This window comes from Nesoenas mayeri, assembly GCF_963082525.1.
Source record: "Nesoenas mayeri genome assembly, chromosome: 32".
NCBI classification, from domain to species: Eukaryota; Metazoa; Chordata; class Aves; order Columbiformes; family Columbidae; genus Nesoenas; species Nesoenas mayeri.
The window spans coordinates 322,748-345,105 of NC_137570.1; the positions used below are offsets into that span (position 1 = coordinate 322,748).

Sequence of the window (22,358 nt, forward strand, 5' to 3'; positions counted from 1 at the left end):
TAAAGGTCCAACTTAAGGCCTAATAGGATCAATTTGAGGCCTAAAAGGGGCAGATTTGGGGCCTAAAAAGTGACAAATTTGAGGTAAATTTGGGTCTCAAAAACACCCAATTTCACCCCAAAAAGTTTTCACCTCAAAACTGAGAATTTGAGCCCAAAAAACCCCAATTTTAACCCAAAAAGCAAGAAGTTTGAGGCCTAAAAGGATCAATTTGAGGCCTAAAGGGCCGAGTTGAGGCCTAAAAGGTCCAATTTCAGGCCTAAAAGGTCCAATTTCAGGCCTAAAAAGGGCTGATTTGGGGCCTAAAAAGTGACAAAATTGAGGTAAATCTGGGTCTCCAAAACGCCCAATTTCACCCCAAAAAGGTTTCACCTCAAAACTGAGAATTTGAGCCCCAAAACCCCCAATTTTGACCCAAAAAGCAACAAGCTTGAGGCCTAAAAGGATCAATTTGAGGCCTAAAAGGTCCAATTTGAGGCCTAAAAGGGCCAAATTTAGGCCCCAAAACGTGACAAATTTGAGGCAAAAAGCCCCAATTTGAGTCCCCAAAACACCCGATTTCACCCCAAAAAGGTTTCACCTCAAAACTGAGAATTTGAGCCCCAAAACCCCCAATTTCAACCCAAAAAGTAACAAGTTTGAGGCCTAAAACCCCAATTTGAGGCCTAACGGCAAATTGGTCCTTTTAGGCCTTAAGTTGGGCCTTTTAGGCCTCAAGTTCGTTGCTTTTTGGGTTGAAATTGGGGTTTTTTGGGGCTGAAATTGGTAATTTTGAGGTGAAACTTTTTTGGGGTAAAATCAGGTGTTTTGGGAACTCAAATTGGGGCTTTTTGCCTCAAATTCGTCGCGTTTTGGGGCTTAAATTCAGGCCTTTTAGGCCTCAATTTTACCATTAGGCCTCAAATTGGGGTTTTAGGCCTCAAACTTGTTGCTTTTTGGGTTAAAATTGGGGTTTTTTTTTGGCTGAAAATGGTGGTTTTGAGGTAAAACTTTTTTGGGGTGAAATCGGGTGGTTTTGGGACTCAAATTGGGGCTTTTTGCGTCAAATTTGTCGCTTTTGGGGGCCTAAATTTGGGCCTTTTAGGCCTCAAATTGGAGCTTTTAGGCCTCAACTTGGGCCTTTAAGCCTCGAATCAGTCACTTTTTGGGTTAAAATTGGGGTTTTTTGGGGCTGAAAATGGTGGTTTTGAGGTGAAACATTTTTGGGGTGAAATTGGGTGTTTTAGGGACTCAAATTTGGGCTTTTTGCCTCAAATTTGTCGTGATTTGGGGCCTAAATTTGGGCCTTTTAGGCGTCAATTTTACCATTAGGCCTCAAATTGGGGTTTTAGGCCTCAAATTTGTGACTTTTTGGGTTAAAATTGGGGGTTTTTGGCTGAATTTATCAGTTTTTTGGTAAAACCATTTTGGGGTGGAATTGTGTGTTTTGAGGACTCAAATTGGGGCTTTTTGCCTCAAATTTGTCGCTTTTTGGTGCCTAAATTTGGGCCTTTTAGGCCTCAACTTGGGCCTTTAGGCCTGGACTTGGCGTTCAGGCCTCAAATTCGTCCCATTTTGGGCTGAATTTGGGGATTTTTGGGGCTAAAATTGGTTGTTTGGAGCATCAACCCCTTTAATTATATTTATTAATTCAATTAAAGTCGATTAATTGACACTTTTAATTGATTTTTATTCGATTTAATCGATTTATTCGCTTTAATTCCTCGATTTCCGCTTTTCCCGCCAATTTCCGGACTCATTTTCCCGCCAACCCCCGCGGGCGCGCCGAAAGGGGCGGGGCCACCCAGTGTCGCGCCGGAAGTGACGTCACTTCCGCCTCCCGGCTCCTCTCAACCCGCGTGTGAGTGTTTGCGGTTTTTTTTTGGGGTAAAATTGCGGCTTTTTGGGTCATTTCGGTGCTTTTGGGGTTAAAAATGATGATTTTGGGTGTGAATTCGGCGCTTTTGGGGCAAATTCGCCGCTTTTTGGGTGAAAATTGGGCGGTTTGGGGCAAATTGGGCGGTTTGGGGCGAAAAACGGCGATTTTGGGGCTTTTTTGGGGGTGGAATTGGAGGTTTTTGTTGCGCGCGCGTTTTTTGGGGTGAAAATGGGGATTTTTGGGACAATTGGCGTTTTTTGGGGCTAAAATGGATGTTTTTGGTTAAATGGGGATTTTTGGGGTCAATTCGGGCGGTTTTGGGTCAAAATTTGAGGGTTTTTTGGGGCAAATTTGAGGTTTTTTGGGTCTGAAATTTGAGGGTTTTTTGGGGCAAATTTGGGCTTTTTTGGGTCTAAAATTTGAGGTTTTTTTGAGTCTAAAATTGGAGTTTTGGGGTCAAAATTTGAGGGTTTTTTGGGGCAAATTTTGGGGTTTTTGGATCTGAAATTTGTGTGATTTTTTGGGTCGAATTTGGGGTTTTTTGGGTCAAATTTGGGGGTTTTTGGTTCAAAATTTGAGGGGTTTTTTTGGGTTCAAATTTGGGGTTTTTGGGTCAAAATTTGAGGGTTTTTTGGGTCAAATTTGGAGGTTTTTGGGTCTGAAATTTGTGTGATTTTTTTGGGTTCAAATTTGGGGTTTTTTGGGTCAAAATTTGAGGGTTTTTTGGGTAAAATTGGAGGTTTTTTGGGTCTGAAATTTGAGGTTTTTTTGAGTCTAAATTTGGGGCTTTTTTGGGTCAAAATTGGGGGTTTTTGGGTCAAAATTTGAGGGTTTTTTGGGTCGAATTTGGGGGTTTTGAGTCTAAAATTTGTGCGATTTTTTGGGTCGAATTTGGGGTTTTTGGCTCAAAATTTGAGGGTTTTTTGGGGTCAAATTTGGGGGTTTTTGGGTCTAAAATTTGTGCGATTTTTTGGGTCGAATTTGGGGAGTTTGGGGTCAAAATTTGATGGGTTTTTTGGGTCTGAAATTTGAGGGTTTTTTGAGTCTAAATTTGATGGTTTTTTGGGTCAAATTTGGGGGTTTTGGAGTCTGAAATTTGTGTGATTTTTTGGGGTCAAATTTGTGGCTTCTTGGGTCAAATTTGATGGGATTTGGGTCTGAAATTTGAGGTTTTTTTGAGTCTAAAATTTGGGGGTTTTGGGTGAAAATTTGAGGGGTTTTTTTGGGTCAAATTTAAGGTTTTTTCGGTCTAAAATTTGTGGGATTTTTTGGGTCGAATTTGGGGTTTTTGGCTCAAAATTTGAGGGTTTTTTGGGTCAAATTTTGGGGCTTTTGGGTCAAGATTTGAGGGTTTTTTGGGTCAAATTTGGGGGATTTTGGGGGGTGAATTTGGGGGGTTTTGGCTCCTCCCCCCTTTACCCCCCTCCCCCCCATTGGCTCCTCCCCCATTGGCTCCTCCCCCATTGGCTCCTCCCCCATTGGCTCCTCCCCCATTGGCTCCTCCCCCCATTGGCTCCACCCACTTTCCTGCCTTGACCCCATTGGCTCCACCCCTTTGTCTCCACCCCCTTTCCTACCTTGACCCCATTGGCTCCGCCCCCTTCATTGTCTCCGCCCCCATTGGCTCCTCCCCTCCTTTGCCCCCTCCCTTGGCTCCGCCTCCCTTGTCTCCACCCCCTTTCCTCTCCCACCCCATTGGCTCTGCCCCCTCCATTGGCTCCACCCCCTTTCCTCTCCCACCCCATTGGCTCCACCCCCCATTGATTCCACCCCCCATTGGCTCCTCCCCCCTTGGCTCCTCCTCCCCCTATTGGCTCCACCCCCTCCATTGGCCCCACCCCCTTTTGTCTCCACCCCCTTTCATCTCCCACCCCATTGGCTCCTCCCCCGATTGGCTCCACCCCCCCATTGGCTCCACCCCTTTTCCTGCCTTGACCCCATTGTTCCCGCCCCCACCCCATTGGCTCCACCCCTTTTGTCTCCACCCCCTTTCCTATTTACCCTCATTGGCTCCACCCCTCATTGGCTCCGCCCCCTTTTGTCTCCACCCCCTTTCCTCTCTGCCCCCATTGGCTCCTCCCCCCATTGGCTCCTCCCCCCAATTGGCTCCTCCCCCATTGGCTCCTCCCCCCCATTGGCTCCTCCTCCCCCCATTGGCTCCTCCTCCCCCCCATTGGCTCCTCCTCCCCCCCATTGGCTCCTCCTCCCCCCCATTGGCTCCTCCTCCCCCCCATTGGCTCTGCCCCCATTGGCTCCACCCCTTTTGTCTCCACCACCTTTTCTCTCCGCCCCCATTGGCTCCACCCCTTCCATTGGCTCCGCCCCTTTTATCTCCACCCGGTTTCATCTCCCACCCCATTGGCTCTGCCCCCTTTCATCTCCCACCCCATTGGCTCCTCCCCCCTTGGCTCCTCCTCCCCCTATTGGCTCCACTCCCTCAATTGGCCCCACCCACTTTTGTCTCCACCCCCTTTCCTCTCCGCCCCCATTGGCTCCTCCCCCGATTGGTTCTTCCCCCCCATTGGCTCCACCCCCTTTCCTGCCTTGACCCCATTGTTCCCGCCCCCACCCCATTGGCTCCACCCCCATTGGCTCCGCCCCTTTTGTCTCCACCCCCTTTCCTATTTACCCCCATTGGCTCCACCCCCCATTGGCTCCGCCCCCTTTTGTCTCCACCCCCTTTCCTCTCTGCCCCCATTGGCTCCTCCCCCCTATTGGCTCCTCCCCCCATTGGCTCCTCCCCCCCAATTGGCTCCTCCCCCCCAATTGGCTCCTCCCCCCCATTGGCTCCTCCCCCCCCATTGGCTCCTCCCCCCCATTGGCTCCTCCCCCCCCATTGGCTCCTCCCCCCCCATTGGCTCCTCCCCCCCCATTGGCTCCTCCTCCCCCATTGGCTCCTCCTCCCCCATTGGCTCCTCCCCCCTATTGGCTCCTCCTCCTCCCCATTGGCTCCGCCCCCTTTTGTCTCCACCCCTTTCCCCCCCATTGGCTCTGCCCCCATTGGCTCCACCCCCTTTCCTGCCTTGACCCCATTGGCTCCGCCCCCCCATTGGCTTCACCCCCATTGGCTCTGCCCCCCATTGGCTCCACCCCTACCATTGGCCCCACCCCGTTATCTCCACCCCCTTTTCGCTCCTCCCCCCATTGGCTCCTCCCCCCATTAGCTCCGCCCCCTTTTCTCTCCCCCCCATTGGCTCCACCCCCTTTCCTACCTTGACCTCATTGGCTCCGCCCCTTTTGTCTCCACCCCCTTTCCTCTCCCCTCCATTGGCTCCTCCCCCCATTGGCTCCGCCCCCCGTTGGCTCCACCCCCTTTCCTCTCCTCCCCCCCATTGGCTCCTCCCCCCCATTGGCTCCTCCCCCCCATTGGCTCCGCCCCCTTTCCTGCCTTGACCCCATTGGCTCCACCTCCCCCATTGGCTCCACCCCCTTTTATCTCCCACCCCATTGGCTCCTCCCCCCATTGGCCCCACCCTCTTCTTATTTCCACCCCCTTTTTTCTCCCCCTCCATTGGCTCCTCCTCCATTGGCTCCGCCCCCTTTTATCTCCACCCCCTTTCTTCTCCCCCCCCATTGGTTCCACCCCCTTTCCTGCCTTGACCCTGTTGGCTCCTCCCCCATTGGCTCCTCCTCCCCCATTGGCTCCTCCCCCATTGGGTCCACCCCCCATTGGCTCCACCCCCCATAGGCTCCACTGCCCCCATTGGCTCCGCCCCCCTCCATTGCCCCATTGGCTCCACCCCCCATTGGCTCCACCCCCCATTGGCTCCACCCCCCATTGGCTCCACCCCCCATTGGCTCCACCGCCCCCATTGGCTCCACTGCCCCCATTGGCTCCACTGCCCCCATTGGCTCCGCCCCCCTCCATTGCCCCATTGGCTCCACCCCCATTGGCTCCACCCCCTTTCCTACCTTGACCCCATTGGCTCCGCCCCCTTCATTGGCTCCTCCCCCATTGGCTCCACCCCCCTTTGTTTCCACCCCCTTTCCTCTCCCCCCATTGGCTCCACCCCCTTTCCTGCCTTGACCCTGTTGGCTCCGCCCCCTTTCCTCTTGACCTCATTAGCTCCTCCCTCCATTGGCTCCACCCCCTTTCCTCTCTACCCCCATTGACTCCGCTCCCTTTGGCTCCACCCGCTTTCATCTCCCACCCCATTGGCTCCTCCCCCCAATTGGCTCCACCCCCATTGTCTCCGCCCCCATTGTCTCCGCCCCCATTGGCTCCACCCCCCATTGGCTCCACCCCCCATTGGCTCCACCCCCTTTCATCTCCCACCCCATTGACTCCTCCCCCCCATTGGCTCCTCCCCCCCATTGGCTCCACCTCCCATTGGCTCCACCCCCCATTGGCTCCACCCCCCATTGGCTCCACCCCCCATTGGCTCCACCCCCCATTGGCTCCACCCCCCATTGGCTCCACTCCCCATTGGCTCCACCCCCCATTGGCTCCACCCCCCATTGGCTCCTCCCCCCATTGGCTCATCCCCCCATTGGCTCCTCCCCCCCATTGACTCCACTGCCCCCATTGGCTCCGCCCCCCTCCATTGCCCCATTGGCTCCACCCCCCATTGGTTCCCCCCCCTTGGCTCCACCCCCCATTGGCTCCACCCCCTTTCATCTCCCACCCCATTGACTCCTCCCCCCCATTGGCTCCTCCTCCCCATTGGCTCCCCCCCCATTGGCTCCACCCCCTTTCATCTCCCACCCCATTGACTCCTCCCCCCCATTGGCTCCACTGCCCCCATTGGCTCCACTGCCCCCATTGGCTCCGCCCCCCTCCATTGCCCCATTGGCTCCACCCCCCATTGGCTCCTCCCCCCATTGGCTCCTCCCCCCATTGGCTCCTCCCCCCATTGGCTCCACTGCCCCCATTGGCTCCGCCCCCCTCCATTGCCCCATTGGCTCCACCCCCATTGACTCCACCCCCTTTCCTGCCTTGACCCCATTGGCTCCACCCCCCATTGGCTCCGCCCCCCTTCATTGCCCCATTGGCTCCACCCCCCATTGGCTCCACCCCCCATTGGCTCCACCCCCCATTGGCTCCACCCCCCATTGGCTCCACCCCCATTGGCTCCACCCCACCATTGACTCCACCCTCCCCATTGGCTCCACCCCCTTTCCTCTCCCACCCCATTGGCTCCGCCCCCACTGACTCCGCCCCTTTTGCCCCCCCAGGCCCCACCCCCCGGCCCCGCCCCTTTTCCCGCCATGTCTCGTTTCTTCACCACGGGCTCGGACAGCGAATCAGAATCGTCGGCGTCGGGGGACGAACCCGCCCCCAAACCCGCGGGCGGGGCCTACGGAAAGTAGGCGGGGCCTATGGGGCGGGAGCTATGGGGCGGGATCTGTGGGGCTGGGACCCATAGGGAATGATCTATGGGGCTGGGATGTATGGGGTGGGAGCTATGGGGCTGGGTGGGTTCTATGGGGCTGGATCTATGGGCTGGGAACCATAGGGAATGATCTATGGGGCAGGATCTATGGGACGGGATCTGTGGGGCTGGATCTGTGGGGCTGGGACCCATAGGGAATGATCTATGGGGCTGGGATCTATGGGGGGGGGGCGGGCTCTATGGGGTAGGATCTATGGGGTGGGATCTATGGGGCTCGGTGGGATCTATGGGGCTGGGACCCATAGGGAATGATCTATGGGGTGGGGTATGTGGGGCTGGGGGATTCTGTGGGTCAGGATATATAGCACTGATATCTATGGGGTGGGATCTATGGGGCAGGGTCTGTGGGGCAGGATCTATGGGGCGGGATTTATGGGGTAGGATCTATGGGGCGGGATCTGTGGGGCTGGGACCCATAGGGAATGATCTATGGGATGGGATCTATAGGGCGGGATCTATGGGGTAGGATCTATGGGGTGGGATCTATGGGGCTGAGTGGGATCTATGGGGTGGGATATGTGGGGCTGGGACCCATAGGGAATGATCTATGGAGTGGGATCTATGGGGTGGGATCTATAGAGCAGGATCTATGGGGTAGGATCTATGGGGTGGGATCTATGGGGCTGAGTGGGATCTATGGGGTGGGATATGTGGGGCTGGGACCCATAGGGAATGATCTATGGGGCTGGGATCTATGGGGTGGGATTTGTGGGGGGGGGTGGGATCTATGGGGTGAGATCTGTGGGGCTGGGTGGGATCTATGGGGCTGGGACCCATAGGGAATGATCTATGAGGCTGGGTGGGATCTATGGGGTGGGATCTATGGGGCTGGGTGGGTTCTATGGGTCAGGAGCTATAGGGCTGAGATCTATGGGGTGGGATCTATGGGGTTGGGATCTATGGGGTGAGTGGAGTCTATAGGGCTGGGATCTGTGGGGTGGGATCTATGGGGTGGGATCTATGGGGCGGGATCTATGGGGCTGGGACCCATAGGGAATGATCTATGGGGCTGGGATTTATGGAGTGGGATCTATGGGGCTGTGTGGGACCTATGGGTCACGCTCTATAGGGTTGAGATCTAGGGGTGAGGATCTATGGGCTGGGATCTATGGGGCGGGATCTATGGGGCGGGATCCGTGGGGCTGCCCCACAGCTGCTCTGCCCCACAGGCCCCTGTTGCTCAGCGAGGATGAGGAAGACACGAAGCGCGTCGTGCGCAGCGCCCGCGACAAGCGGTGAGGCCGTGGGGCTGCCCCATAGCGCCCCATAGATCCCTATGGACCGCCCCATAGCTGCCCCACACGTCCCCCATATCCCGCCCCACATCTGGCCCCTTAAACCCCCCATATTTGCCCCATAAGTAGGTTGGATTCGGCCCCATAGCTGCCCCATAGCTGCCCCATAGCTGCCCCATAACTGCCCCATAGCGGCCCCACACGTCCCCCATATTCTGCCCCATATCTGGCCCCTTAAACCCACCCATGTTTACCCAATAAGTAGCTCATGTTGTGCCCCATAGCGGCCCCATAGCTGCCCCATAGATCCTCATGGACCGCCCCATAGCTGCCCCATAGCTGCCCCACACACTCCCCATATCCCGCCCCACATCTTACCCCCTAAATCCACCCATGTTTGTCCCATAAGTAGCTTGTATTGTGCCCCATAGCAGCCCCCATAGCTGCCCCATAGATCCTCATGGACCGCCCCATAGCTGCCCCATAGCTGCCCCACACACTCCCCATATCCCGCCCCCACATCTTGCCCCCTAAATCCACCCATGTTTGTCCCATAAGTAGCTTGTATTGTGCCCCATAGCGGCCCCATAGCTGCCCCATAGATCCTCATGGACCGCCCCATAGCTGCCCCATAGCAGCCCTACACGTCCCCCATATCCCGCCCCACATCTGGCCCCTTAAACCCCCCATATTTGCCCCATAAGTAGGTTGGATTCGGCCCCATAGCTGCCCCATAGATCCCCTGCCCCATTTCCACCATCTTAGGCCCCGAATTTCACCCCATTTTCTGCCCCATTTTTCACCCAATTTTCCCCCGTTTTCGCTCGATTTTCACCCCGTTTTCTCCCCCATTTTCACCCGTTTTTCACCCAATTTTCGTCCCATTTTCACCTGATTTTCGCCCGATTTTCACCCCATTTTCTCCCCCAATTTTTGCCCAATTTTCACCCAATTTCTCCCCCATATTTTGCCCAATTTCCGCGCAATTTTTGCCCCATTTTCACCCCATTTTTGCCCGATTTTTGCCCTATTTTCACCCCGTTTTCACCCCATTTTCTCCCTCATATTTAACCTGATTTTCCCCCAATTTTCACCCAATTTTCACCCGATTTCCACCCAATTTTCACCCCATATTTCACCCGATTTTCACCCAATTTCAGCCCAATTTTCTCCCCATATTTCTCCTCATTTTCACCCCGTTTTCTCCCCCATATTCCGCCCAATTTCCACCCAATTTCCACAGTTTTCTCCCCCATATTTCACCCCATTTTCACCCCATTTTCACTGATTTTTCTCCCAATTTTCACCCAATTTTCACCCAATTTTCACCCAAATTTCTCCCCCAATTTTCCCCCAATTTTCCCCCAATTTTCCCCCAATTTTCCCCCAATTTTCCCCCAATTTCCACCCATTTTCACCCCATTTTCTCCTCTATATTTCCCCAAATCGATTTCCCCCGATTTTCCCCCAATTTTCACCAAATTTTCACCCCATTTTCACCCCATTTTCACCCCCATATTTCTCCCCCGTATTTCACCCCATTTTCACCCAATTGTCACCTGATTTTCACGCCATTTTCACCCCCATATTTCACCCAATTTCCACCCAATTTTCACCCCCATTTTCTCCCCCATATTTCCCCCGATTTTCCACCCGATTTTCCACCCGATTTCCACCCGATTTCCACCCGATTTCCACCCGATTTTCACCCAATTTCCACCCAATTTTCTCCCTCATATTTCCCCCGATTTTCCCCCAATTTTCCCCCCATTTTCTCCCCATATTTCACCCCATTTTCACCCCGTTTTCTCCCCCATGTTTCACCCAATTTCCACCCAACTTTCACCCCCTTTTCTCCCCATATTTCACCCCATTTTCACCCCATTTTCACCCCATTTTCACCCCATTTTCACCCCATTTTTCTCTCCCAATTTTCCCTCAATTTTCACCCCATTTTCACCCCATTTTCACCCCATTTTCTCCCCCGTATTTCACCCAATTTCCACCTGATTTTCACACCAATTTTCACCCGATTTTCACCCCATTTTCTCCCCCATATTTCACCCGATTTTCCCCCAATTTTCCCCCCATTTTCAGCCCATTTTCACCCGGTTTTCTCTCCCATATTTCACCCAATTTCCACTCGATTTTCCCCCAATTTTCACACAATTTTCGCTCGATTTTCATTCATTTTTTCACCCGATTTTCACCCAATTTTCACCTGATTTCCACCCAATTTCCACCCAATTTCTGCCCCATTTTCTCCCCCATATTTCTCCCAGTTTTCCCCCAATTTTCCCCCAATTTTTGCCGGATTTTCACCCAATTTTCCCTCAAGTTTCTCCCTCATATTTCGCCCGATTTTCCCCCAATTTTCCCCCAATTTTCGCCCCGATTTTTACCCAATTTTCACCCAATTTTCACCCCCATTTTCTCCCCCAATTTCCACCCAATTTCCACCCCATTTTCACCCCATTTTCACCCCATTTTCTCCCCCATATTTCACCCCATTTCCACCCAATTTTCACCCGATTTACACCCAATTTCCTCCCCATGTTCACCCCATTTTCTCCCCCAATTTTCCCCCCATTTTCACCCCATTTTCCCCCGATTTTCGCCCCATTTTCTCCTCCATATTTCACCCAATTTCCACTTGATTTTCACTCCATTTTTACCCAATTTTCGCCTGATTTTTCACCCCATTTTCTCTCCCATATTTCGCCTGATTTTCAGCTGATATTTGCCCAATTTTTGTCCGATTTTCACCCAATTTTCTCCCCCATATTTCACCCGATTTTCACCCAATTTTCTCCCCCCATTTTCCCCCCATATTTCACCCAATTTCCACCCAATTTCCACCCGATTTTCACCAAATTTTCACCCGATTTTTGCCCAATTTTCACCCAATTTTCTCCCTCATATTTCCCCCCATTTTCCCCCCATTTTCCCCCCATATTTCACCCAATTTCCACTCAATTTCCACCCAATTTTTTACCCAATTTCCACCCAATTTTCAACCGATTTTCACCCCCGTTTTCTCCCCCATATTTCACCCAATTTCCACCTGAATTTCACCCATTTTCTCCCCCATATTTCACCCAATTTTCACCGGATTTTCACCCAACTTCCACCCCCTTTTCTCCCCATATTTCCCCCATATTTCCCCCAATTTTCGCCCAAATTTCTCCCCCATTTTTCGCCCGATTTTCACCCAATTTTCACCCGATTTTCACCCAATTTTCGCCCGATTTTCCCCCAATTTTCGCCCATTTTTCCCCCAATTTCCCCCCCGTTTCCCCGCAGGTTCGAGGAGCTGTCGGGGCTGATCCGGTCCCTCCGGAACGCCATGAAGATCCGCGACGTCCCGCGCTGCCTGGAGGAGTTTGAGGGGCTGGGCCGGGCCTGGGCCAAGGCCCGGGGGGTGGTGGGGGAGGGGGCGGGGGGGGGCACCCCCCGCTTCTACCTGCGCATCCTGGCCGACCTGGAGGATTTCCTCAACGAGGTGGGGGAGGGGTGGGGGGAAATGGGGGGGAGGGGTGGGGCCGAATGGGGGGAGGGGCGGGGGCAAGATGGCGGAGATATGGGGGTCCAAAGTTGGGGGGGGGTTTGGGGTGTAAAGTGGGGGAAATGGGGGGAAATTTGGGGGAAAATGGGGTAGAAAGTGGGGTGAAATTTGGGGCCTAAAATGGGGGAAATGGGGCAGAGAACGTGGAAAAATGGGTCGGAAAATAGGGTGGAATTTGGGGTCAAAAGTGGGGAAAATCGGGCAGAAAACGTGGAAAAATGGGTCGGAAAATGGGGTGGAATTTGGGGCCTAAAATGGGGCAGAAAAAGGGGGAAAATGGGGCAGGAAATGGGGTGAAATTTGGGGCCTAAATGACAAAAATGGGGAGAAATTTGGGGTCAAAAATGGGGGAAATTGGGGTGAAATTTGGGGAAAAATGGGGCAGAAAATGGGGTGAAATTTGGGCCTAAAATGGGGAAAAATGGGGCAGAAATGGGGTGAAATTTGGGGTCTAAAATGGGGAAAATGGGGCAGAAAATGGGAATGGGGAAAAATGGGACAGAAAATGGGGGGAAATTTGGGCATGAAATGGGGAAAAATGGGACAGAAAATGGGGTGAAATTTAGGCCTAAAATGGGGCAGAAAAGGTGTTGTAATTTGGGCCTAAAAGGGGGGAAATGGGCAGAAAATGGGGTGAAATTTGGGCCTAAAATGGGGAAATGGCGCAGAAAATGGGGTGAAATTTGGGCCTAAAATGGGGCAGAAAATGGGGTGAAATTTGGGGCCAAAAGTGGGGAAAATGGGGCAGAAAATGGGGTGAAATTTGGGGAAAAATGAGACAGAAAAGAGGTGTGAAATTTAGGGCCTAAATGACAAAAATGGGGAGAAATTTGGCCTAAAATGGGGCAGAAAATGGGAAAACATTGAGCTCAAAATGGGGTGAAATTTGGGGCCTAAAATGGGAGAAATGGGGCAGGAAATGGGCCCAATGGGGCCGGATCTGTGGGTCCGAATGTGGGAGGATCGGGGGCAAGATGGCGGAGATACGGGGGGGTGAAGATGGGGGGGGTTTGGGGTATGAAGTGGGGGAAATGGGGCAGGAAATGGGGCACAATGTGGGGAGCTATGGGGTGAAATGTGGGGCGGATCGGGGGCAAGATGGCGGAGATATGGGGGTCCAAAGTTGGGGGAGAAATGGGGCAGAAATGGGGTGAATTTTGGGCCCAAAATGAGGTGAAATTTGGGGCTAAAAGTGGGGAAAATGGGGCGGAAAATGGGATGAAATTTGGGCCTAAAATGGGGGAAATGGGGCAGAAAATGGGGTGAAATTTGGGCCTAAAATGAGGGAAATGGGGCAGAAAATGGGGTGGAATTTGGGACCTGAAATGGGGCAGAAAAAGGGGGAAAATGGGGTGAAATTTGGGCCTAAAATGGGGCCTAAAGTGGGGGAAAAATGGGGCAGAAAATGGGGTGAAATTTGGGGCGGGATGGGGGGAGATGTGGGGCCAAATGGGGGAGGGGCGGGGGCAAGATGGCGGAGATATGGGGGTCCAAAGTTGGGGGGGGTTTGGGGCTTAAAGTGGGGGAAATTGGGGTGGAACTTGGGCCTAAAATGGGGGAAAATGAGGCAGAAAATGTGGGAAAATGGGTCAGAAAATGGGGTGAAATTTGGGGAAAAATGGGAAAAAATGGGGTGAAATTTGGGGGCCTAAAATGGGGAAAAATGGGGCAAAACATGGGGTAGAAAATGAGAGAAAACGGGGCAGAAAATGGGGTGAAATTTGGGGAAAAAATGGGGCAGAAAATGGGGTGAAATTTGGGGTCTAAAATGGGAAAATGGGGCAGAAAATGGGGTGAAAATTGGGCCTAAAATGGGGCAGAAAATGGGAAACAATTGAGCTCAAAATGGAGTGAAATTTGGGGCCAAAAATGGGGGAAATGGGGCAGAAAATGGGGTGAAATTTGATCTAAAATGGGGCAAAAATGGGGCAGAAAATCGATTGAAATTTGGGCCTGAAATGGGGAAAAATTGGGCAGAAAATGGGGTGAAATTTGGGCCTAAAATGGGGAAAAATGGGGCAGAAATGGGGTGAAATTTGGGCCTAAAATGGGGCAGAAAATGGGGCAGAAAATGGGGTGAAATTTGGGCCAAAATGGGGCAGAAATGGGGGTGAAATTTGGGCCTGAAATGGGGAAAAATGGGGCAGAAAATGGGGTGAAATTTGGGCCTAAAATGGGGCAGAAAATGGGGTGAAATTTGGGCCTAAAATAGAGCAAAATATGGGGCAGAAAATGTGGAAAATTGGGTGAAATTTGGGCCTAAAATGGTGGCAGAAAATGGGGTGAAATTTGGGCCTAAAATGGGGCAGAAAATGGGAAGAAATTGAGTTCAAAATGGGGTGAAATTTGGGGCCTAAATGACAAAAATGGGGAGAAATTTGGGGTCAAAAATGGGGGAAATTGGGGTGAAATTTGGGGAAAAATGGGGCAGAAAATGGGGGTGAAATTTGGGCCTAAAATGGGGCAGAAAATGGAGTGAAATTTGGGCCTAAAGTGGGGGAAATGGGGCAGAAAATGGGGGGAAATTTGGCTTAAAATGGGGCAGGAAAATGGGGTGAAATTGGTGGTTTTGAGGTGAAACATTTTTTGGGGTGAAATCAGGTGTTTTTGAGACTCAAATTGGGGCTTTTTGCCTCAAATTTATTGCTTTCTAGGCCCCAAATTTGGGCCTTTTAGGCCTGAAATTGATCCTTTTAGGCCTCAACTTGTTTGCTTTTTGGGTTAAAATTACGACTTTTTGGGGCTGAAATTGGTGGTTTTGAGGTGAAACATTTTTGGGGTGAAATTGGGTGTTTTTGAGACTCAAATTGGGGCATTTTGACTGAAATTTGTCACTTTTTAGGCCCCAAATTTGGGCCTTTTAGGCCTGAAATTGATTCTTTTAGGCCTCAAATTGGGCCTTTAGGCCTCAAATCAGTCGCATTTTGGGCCCAAAAAGGGGGATTTTGGGCCTGAAAACTGGGTTTTTTGGGCCGCTCTGCGTCCCTATGGGTCGGGCAGGATCTGTGGGTCAATCTATGGGGCTGCCCCACAGCTCTGGGAGGACAAGGAGGGCAAGAAGCGGATGCACAAGAACCACGCCAGGCCCTCGGGAGCCTCCGCCAGAAGATCCGCAAGTACAACCGCGACTTCGAGGGCGCCATCGCGGCCTATCGGCTGGTACGTGTGGGGCAGGATCTATGGGGCAGCCCCATAGCGGCCTCGCGGGGCGTTTTGGGGGGAAATCGGGGGGTTTTGGGGGCAGAAAATGGCGGCTTTTTCGGGGGGAAATTTGGGCTCTCGGGGGCTGATTTGGGCCTGTTTGGAGGCACTTGTGGGGCGGAATCTGTGGGGCAGCCCCATAGCGGGGGGTTCACACCCCATAGAGTGAATGGAGGAGCCATTTTGGGGTGAAATTTGGGCTTTTTGGGGTTGAAATTGGGGTTTTTGGGGTTGAATTTGTTCCTGCTTAAAGTCACTTGTGGGGCAGGATCTATGGGGCAGCCCATAGCGGGCGTTCAAACCCCATAGAGTGAATGGAGGAGCCATTTTGGGGTGAAATTTGGGCTTTTTGGGGTCGAAATTGGAGTTTTTGGGGTCAAATTGAGGCCTATTTGGAGGCACTTGTGGGGCAGGATCTATGGGGCAGCCCCATAGCGGGGCGTTCAAGCCCCATAGAGTGAATGGAGGAGCATTTTGGGGTCAAATTTGGGCTTTTTGGGGTGAAATTGGGGGTTTTTGGGTGTTTCGGTGGCTACTTATGGGTCAGATCTATGGGGCAGGATCTATGGGGCAGATCTATGGGGCTGCCCCACACATTCCACCCGCAGAAACCCGGAGCTGTCGGACGACGACGAGGACAAAAAGAGCCGCGACTCGGAGGGTGAGTCTATGGGGCCAAATCTATGGGGCAGCCCCATAGATGGGGGCGGGGACCCATAGAATGGGCGGAATGACGTTTTGGGGGGAAATTGGGGGGTTTGGGGTCAAATTTGGCTTTTTTGGGGCAAAATTCACAATTTGGGGGAAAGTTCGAAATTTTGGGGGAAATTTTGGGTTTTGGAGGCAAAATCAAAAATTTTGGGGGAAATTTGGGGTTTTGGGGGCAAAATTCAAAATTTTGGGGGGAAATTTGGGGTTTTGGGGCAAATTCACAATTTTGGTGCAAAATTCAAAATCTTTGGGGGAAATTTTGCTTTTTTGGGGCAAAATTCAAAAATTTGGGGGAGATTTGGGGCAAAATTCACATTTTTGGGCAAAACTTAAAATTTGGGGGGAAATTTGGGGGGTTTTGGGGCAAAATCGTGTTTTTTGAGGTAAAGTTTGTTTTTTAATAGAAAATTGCGATTTTTTGAGGTAAAATTGTGATTTTTTGAGGTAAAATTGTGATTTTTTGAGGTAAAATTGGGGGATTTTGAGGTAAAATTTCATCTTTTTGGCGGGAAACGGCGTCTTTTTGGCGGGAAACTGTGTTTTGGCGGGAAATCGCATCGCTCCCTCATCTCCTTATGTATCAGAAATTGGGGTGAATTTGGGCGTTTTTGGGGCCAAAACGGTGGTTTTTGGGGTCAAAATTCAGTATTTTTGAGGTAAAATGGTCGTTTTTGAGGTAAAATTGACCCCTTTTTTAACCAAAATCGCCGTTTTTGCCCCGTTTCAGGCTCCTCGCTGTCGGAGGGGAGGGGGACGACGACGTCTCGGCCTTTTTGAAGAAGAAGGAGGAGCGGGGGAGGGGCCAACGACCCCCCCAGGTGCTTATGGGGCGGGATCTATGGGGCAGGATCTATGGGGCAGGTTCTGGGGCACAAGGGGTGAAAACGGCCCCAATTTTGGGGCAAAACGCGGCAGATTTGGGTCAATTTGACGCTCCCGATAGGATCCCGGGGTCGGTTCTATGGGGCAGGATGGGGGGTGAAATTTGGGGTGAAATTGGGGGTTTTGGGGTGAAATACTTTCGGGGGTTCAATGAGGGGGTTTGGGGACTAAAATTTGGGGTGAAATTGGGGGTTTTTGGGGGTGAAATTGAAGGTTTTATGGGCCTGAAATCGAGTGGTTTTTAGGCCTGAAATTGGAGGTTTTTGGGCCCAAAATCGGGCGTTTTTGGCTCAAATTTCACCAAATTTTCGCTCAGGATCTATGGGGCTGGGATGTGTGGGGCAGGGAGATGTGGGGCAGGTTATAGGGAGCAAAAAGAGACCTAGTTTGGGTGAAATTGGGGTTCTTTGGGACGAAATCGGACGTTTTCAGCCCTGAAATTGAGTGGGTTTTTTAGGCCCGAAATCAGGCGTTTTAAGGCTCAAATTTCACCAAATTTCGCTCAGGATCTATGGAGCTGGGATATGTGGGGCAGGGATGTGTGGGGCAGGTTATGGGGAGTAAAAAAGGACCCATTTTGGGGGAAAATTTGGGGGTTTTGGCATTGAAATTGGAGGTTTTTGGGACGAAATCGGACGTTTTTCGGCCCTGAAATTGGGTGTTTTTTGGGCCCAAAATCGGGCGTTTTTAGGCTCGAATTTCACCAAATTTTCGCTCAGGATCTATGGGGCTGGGATGTGTGGGGCAGAGCTGTGTGGGTCAGGTTATGGGGAGCAAAAGGAGACCCATTTTGGGGGAAAATTTGGGGGTTTTGGGGGAGAAATTGGGGGTTTTTGGGCTGAAATGGTTGATGATGATGTGTAGGCCCAAGGCCTCTATGTCTCTATGGGGCAGGATCTATGGGTCCGGGGGGTCACTTATGGGTCAGGGGGTCACTTATGGGTCTGGTTGGTCACTATGGGTCTGGGGGCGTCGCTTATGGGTCAAAACCCCATATAGCTATAAGTCGGCCATGATGGTGACCTGTAGGCCAAGGTCTTTATGTTGCTATGGGGCAGGATCTATGGGTCCAAGGGGGTAGTTATGGGTCTGGTTGGTCACTATGGGTCTGGGGGCGTCACTTATGGGTCAAAACCCCCCATATCTATCAGGCGGCCATGACGGCGACCTGTAGGCCCAAGGCCTTTGTGTCGCTATGGGGCAGGATCTATGGGTCCGGGGGGGTAGTTATGGGTCTGGGGGGGCTGGTTATGGGTCTGGGGGTCACTTATGGGTCTGGGGGCATCACTTATGGGTCAAAACCATCAATTCCTATGAGGTGATGATGATGATGATGTGTAGGCCCAAGGCCTTTATGTCGCTATGGGGCAGGATCTATGGGTCCGGGGGGGTATTTATGGGTCAGGGGGTCACTTATGGGTCCGGGGGGGGTTCACTTATGGGTCTGACCCCCAGGACGAGGACGAGGATGATGAAGATGATGAAGATTGGGGCGATTCGGACTCGGAATCGGATTCGGAGTCGGACGAAGACGACGGAAAATTCACCTCGTTGGCCTCGAAATTCCTCAAAAAGTAACGGCGACCCACACGTGTGGGGCTGGGGGGGGACCCATAAGTGTGGGGCTGACCCCCAAGTGTCCGTTTGACCCATAGAAATAGGAATAATTGGGATAAAAGGGCCAAAAATGGAGATGGGGAGAAGATGTGACCTATGGGTTCTATGGGGTTTATGGGTTATCTATGGGGTCTATGGGGTATCTATGGGTCTGGGCTGCCCCATAGATGTGGGTCTGACCCCTAAGTGTCCGTTTGACCCATAAAACCAAGAGAAAATGGATCCAAAAGGCCAAAAATGATCAGAGGAGGATGAAGGTTTCTATGGGGCCTGTGGGTTCTCTATGGGGCCTATGGGTTCTCTATGGGGTTTATGGGTTATCTATGGGGTCTATGGGTCTGGGCTGCCCCATAGATGTGGGTCTGACCCCCAAGTGTCCAGTTGACCCATAGAAATGGGAAGAATTGGGATAAAAGGGCCAAAAATGGGGATGGGGAGAAGATGGGACCTATGGCTTTTCTATGGGGTTTATGGGTTATCTATGGGGTCTATGGGGTATCTATGGGTCTGGGCTGCCCCGTAGATGTGGGACTGACCCCCAAGTGTCCGTTTGACCCATAAAACCACGAGAAAATGGGTCCAAAAGACCAAAAATGACCAGAGGAGGGTGAAGGTTTTTATGGGGCCTATGGGTTCTCTATGGAGCCTATGGGTTCTCTATGGGGTTTATGGGTTATCTATGGGGTCTATGGGTCTGGGCTGCCCCATAGATGTGGGGCTGACCCCCAAGTGTCCATTTAACCCATAAAACCTAGAGAAAATGGGTCCAAAAGGCCAAAAATGATCAGAGGAGGATGAAGGTTTCTATGGGGCCTATGGCTTTTCTATGGGGTTTATGGGTTATCTATGAGATCTATGGGTCTGGGCCGCCCCCTAAGTGTGGGTCGCCCCCCCAGGGACGACGACAAGCGTGGGGGCGAGCGGAAGAAGGAGGAAAAGGCCCGGAAGAAGCTGGATCGGCGCAGCCGGAGGCCCGAGGAGGAGGAGGAAGAGGAAGGAGAATGGGAGAAGGTCAAGGGCGGCGTCCCCGTGGCCAAGGTGGGTCGGGGGGGCCCGATCTATGGGGCCCAGACCCATAGCGGGGGGGAGGGGGGTGGAATTCAGGGCGTACGGGGGGGTTTGGAGCCGCCATTTTGAGGCCTGAAGTGGTCGGTGTGGGGGCAAAATGGCGGCGGCAAAATGGCCGCAAAATGCAAAATGGCGGCTCAAAAATGGCCGTAAAATATAAAGTTATGACCCCAAAATGCATCAAAATCATTTTATGACTAAAAAAGGGGGTTTTGATTTAATTATATGAGGAAAATGAGGCGAAAAAGCCCAAAATTGGGGGTTCTGGGGGTGAAATTTTGAGGCCTAAACGGGTCGGTTTAGGGGCAAAATGGCGGCATAAAAATGGCCTTAAAATATGAAGTTATGACCCCAAAATGCATCAAAATGATTTTATGACTAAAAAAGGGGGTTTTGAGTAAATTTTGTGAGGAAATTGGGGTGAAAAAGCCCAAAATTGGGGCTCCTGGAGGCGCCATTTTGAGGCCTAGAAGTGGTTGATCTGGGGACAAAATGGCGGCATAAAAATGGCCTTAAAATATAAAGTTATGACCGCAAGGGGCATCAAAATAATTTTATGACTAAAAAAAGGGGGTTTGAGTTGATTTTGTGAGGAAATTGGGGTGAAAAAGCCCAAAATTGGGGCTCCTGGAAGCGCCATTTTGAGGCCTAGAAGTGGTTGATCTGAGGACAAAATGGCGGCGTCAAAATGGCCTCAAAATACAAAATGGCAGCACAAAAATCACCTTAAAATACAAAATGGCCGCACAAGAAGCATCAAAATCATTTTATGACTAAAAAAGGGGGTTTTGAGTTGATTTTGTGAGGAAATTGGGGTGAAAAAGCCCAAAATTGGGGCTCCTGGAGGCGCCATTTTTACCCCAATTGGGGCCTTTTAGGCCTTAACTTGGGCCTTTTAGGCCTCAAATTTGTCACTTTTTGGGTTGAAACGGAGGATTTTGAGGCTGAAATTGACGATTTTGGGGCTGAAATCGGGATTTTGGGGTGAAATTGTTTTCTGGGGTGAAATTGGGGATTTTTGGGGCTGAAATTGGGGATTTTGGCTTCAAAATTGTCACTTTTTGGGGCTTCTCACCAAAATCACCCCCAAAAGCCCCAATTTTGGGCTTTTTCGCCTCATTTTCCTCATATAATTAAATCAAAACCCCCTTTTTTAGTCATAAAATGATTTTGATGCATTTTGCGGTTATAACTTTATATTTTAAGGTCATTTTCGTGCCACCATTTTGTATTTTCAGGTCATTTTGCCGCCGCCATTTTGCCCCCAAACCAACCCCTTTAGGCCTCAAAATTTCACCCCAGAACCCCCAATTTTGGGCTTTTTTGCCTCGTTTTCCTCACAAAATCAAATCAAAACTCTCTTTTTTAGTCATAAAATGATTTTGATGCCCCTTGTGCCACCATTTTGCATTTTAAGGCCATTTTCGTGCCGCCATTTTGTATTTCGAGGCCATTTTGCCGCCGCCATTTTGCCCCCAAACCAACCGCTTTAGGCCTCAAAATTTCACCCCCAGAAGCCCCAATTTTGGGCTTTTTCACCCCAATTTCCTCACAAAATTAACTTCAAACCCCTTTTTTTAGTCATAAAATGATTTTGATGCATTTTGCGGTTGTAAATTTATATTTTAAGGCCATTTTTGTGCCGCCATTTTGTATTTTGAGGCCGGTTTTTGCGCCGCCATTTTGTCCCCAAACCAACCGCTTTAGGCCTCAAAATTTCACCCCCAGAAGCCCCGATTTTGGGGTTTTTTGTGTTAATTTCGCTATTTAACGATAAAAATGGTTAAAATTCACTATCTATGGGGCAGGAGAAGCCCAAGATGTTCGCCAAGGGCACCGAGATCGACCACGCGGCCGTCGTCAAGAAACTCAACGAGATCCTGCAGGCCCGGGGCAAAAAGGGGACGGACCGGTGGGTGTGGGGCAGGATCTATGGGGCAGGACCTATGGGGCAAGTTATGGGGCGCGGGGGGTGGAAATGGACCCGATTTTGGGGCGAAACGCGGCCGATTTGGGTCGATTTGACGCTCCCGATAGGATCACGGCGTCGGTTCTATGGGGCAGGATGGGGGGCGGGGGGGGAATTTGGGGGGAAATGGGGGGTTTGGGGTGGGATGTGTGGGGTGGGATGTTTGGGGGGGGAAATTTGGGGGTTTTGGGGTGAAATTTGGGGGTTTTGGGTGAAATTTGGGGGTTTTTGGGGGGTGAAATTGGAGGTTTTTTGGGGGGAAATTGGGTGGGTTTTAGGCCCGAAATCGGGCGTTTTGAGCCCAAATTTCGCCAGATTTTCGCTCAAAATCTATGGGGCTGGGATGTGTGGGTCAGGGATATGTGGGGCAGGTTATGGGGAGCGAAACGAGACCCGTTTTGGGGTAAAATTGTCTATTTTGGGAGTTCTTTGGAGCCTAAATTGAGTGGTTTTTTGGCCTGGAATTGGATCAATTTTAGGCCCAAACTCGGGCGTTTTGAGCCCAAATTTCGCCAGATTTTCGCTCAAAATCTATGGGGCTGGGATATGTGGGTCAGGAGTGTGTGGGGAGGAAAAAGGGGACCCATTTTGGTGGAAATTGGGGTTTTTTTGAGGTAAAATTGGGACTTTTTGAGGCCAAAAGTTGGGTGATTTTGGGCCTTGAATTGAGTGGTTTTAGGCCCAAAATCGGGCGTTTTGAGCCCAAATTTCGCCAGAATTTCGCTCAAAATCTATGGGGCTGGGATGTGTGGGTCAGGGATATATGGGGCAGGTTATGGGGAGCAAAACGGGACCCATTTTGGGGTAAAATTGTCTATTTTGGGGGTAAAATTGGGAGGTTTTTTGGCCAAAAGTCGTG

General features: G+C 51.3%; 1 protein-coding gene across 1 annotated transcript in view; it reads left to right on the forward strand.

The window, feature by feature from the left end:
- Positions 1-22,358, forward strand: part of EIF3CL (eukaryotic translation initiation factor 3 subunit C like) — a gene marked incomplete at its 3' end in the record, with an annotated part of 48,463 nt that overhangs the window by 13,378 nt on the left and 12,727 nt on the right. Inside the window, 10 exon segments of the mRNA XM_080361486.1 lie at positions 7,034-7,164; positions 8,421-8,486; positions 11,790-11,988; positions 15,086-15,131; positions 15,134-15,210; positions 15,861-15,913; positions 16,691-16,781; positions 18,301-18,419; positions 19,359-19,500; positions 21,339-21,442. Of these exon segments, the coding sequence (XP_080217612.1) occupies positions 7,034-7,164; positions 8,421-8,486; positions 11,790-11,988; positions 15,086-15,131; positions 15,134-15,210; positions 15,861-15,913; positions 16,691-16,781; positions 18,301-18,419; positions 19,359-19,500; positions 21,339-21,442 (1,028 nt within the window).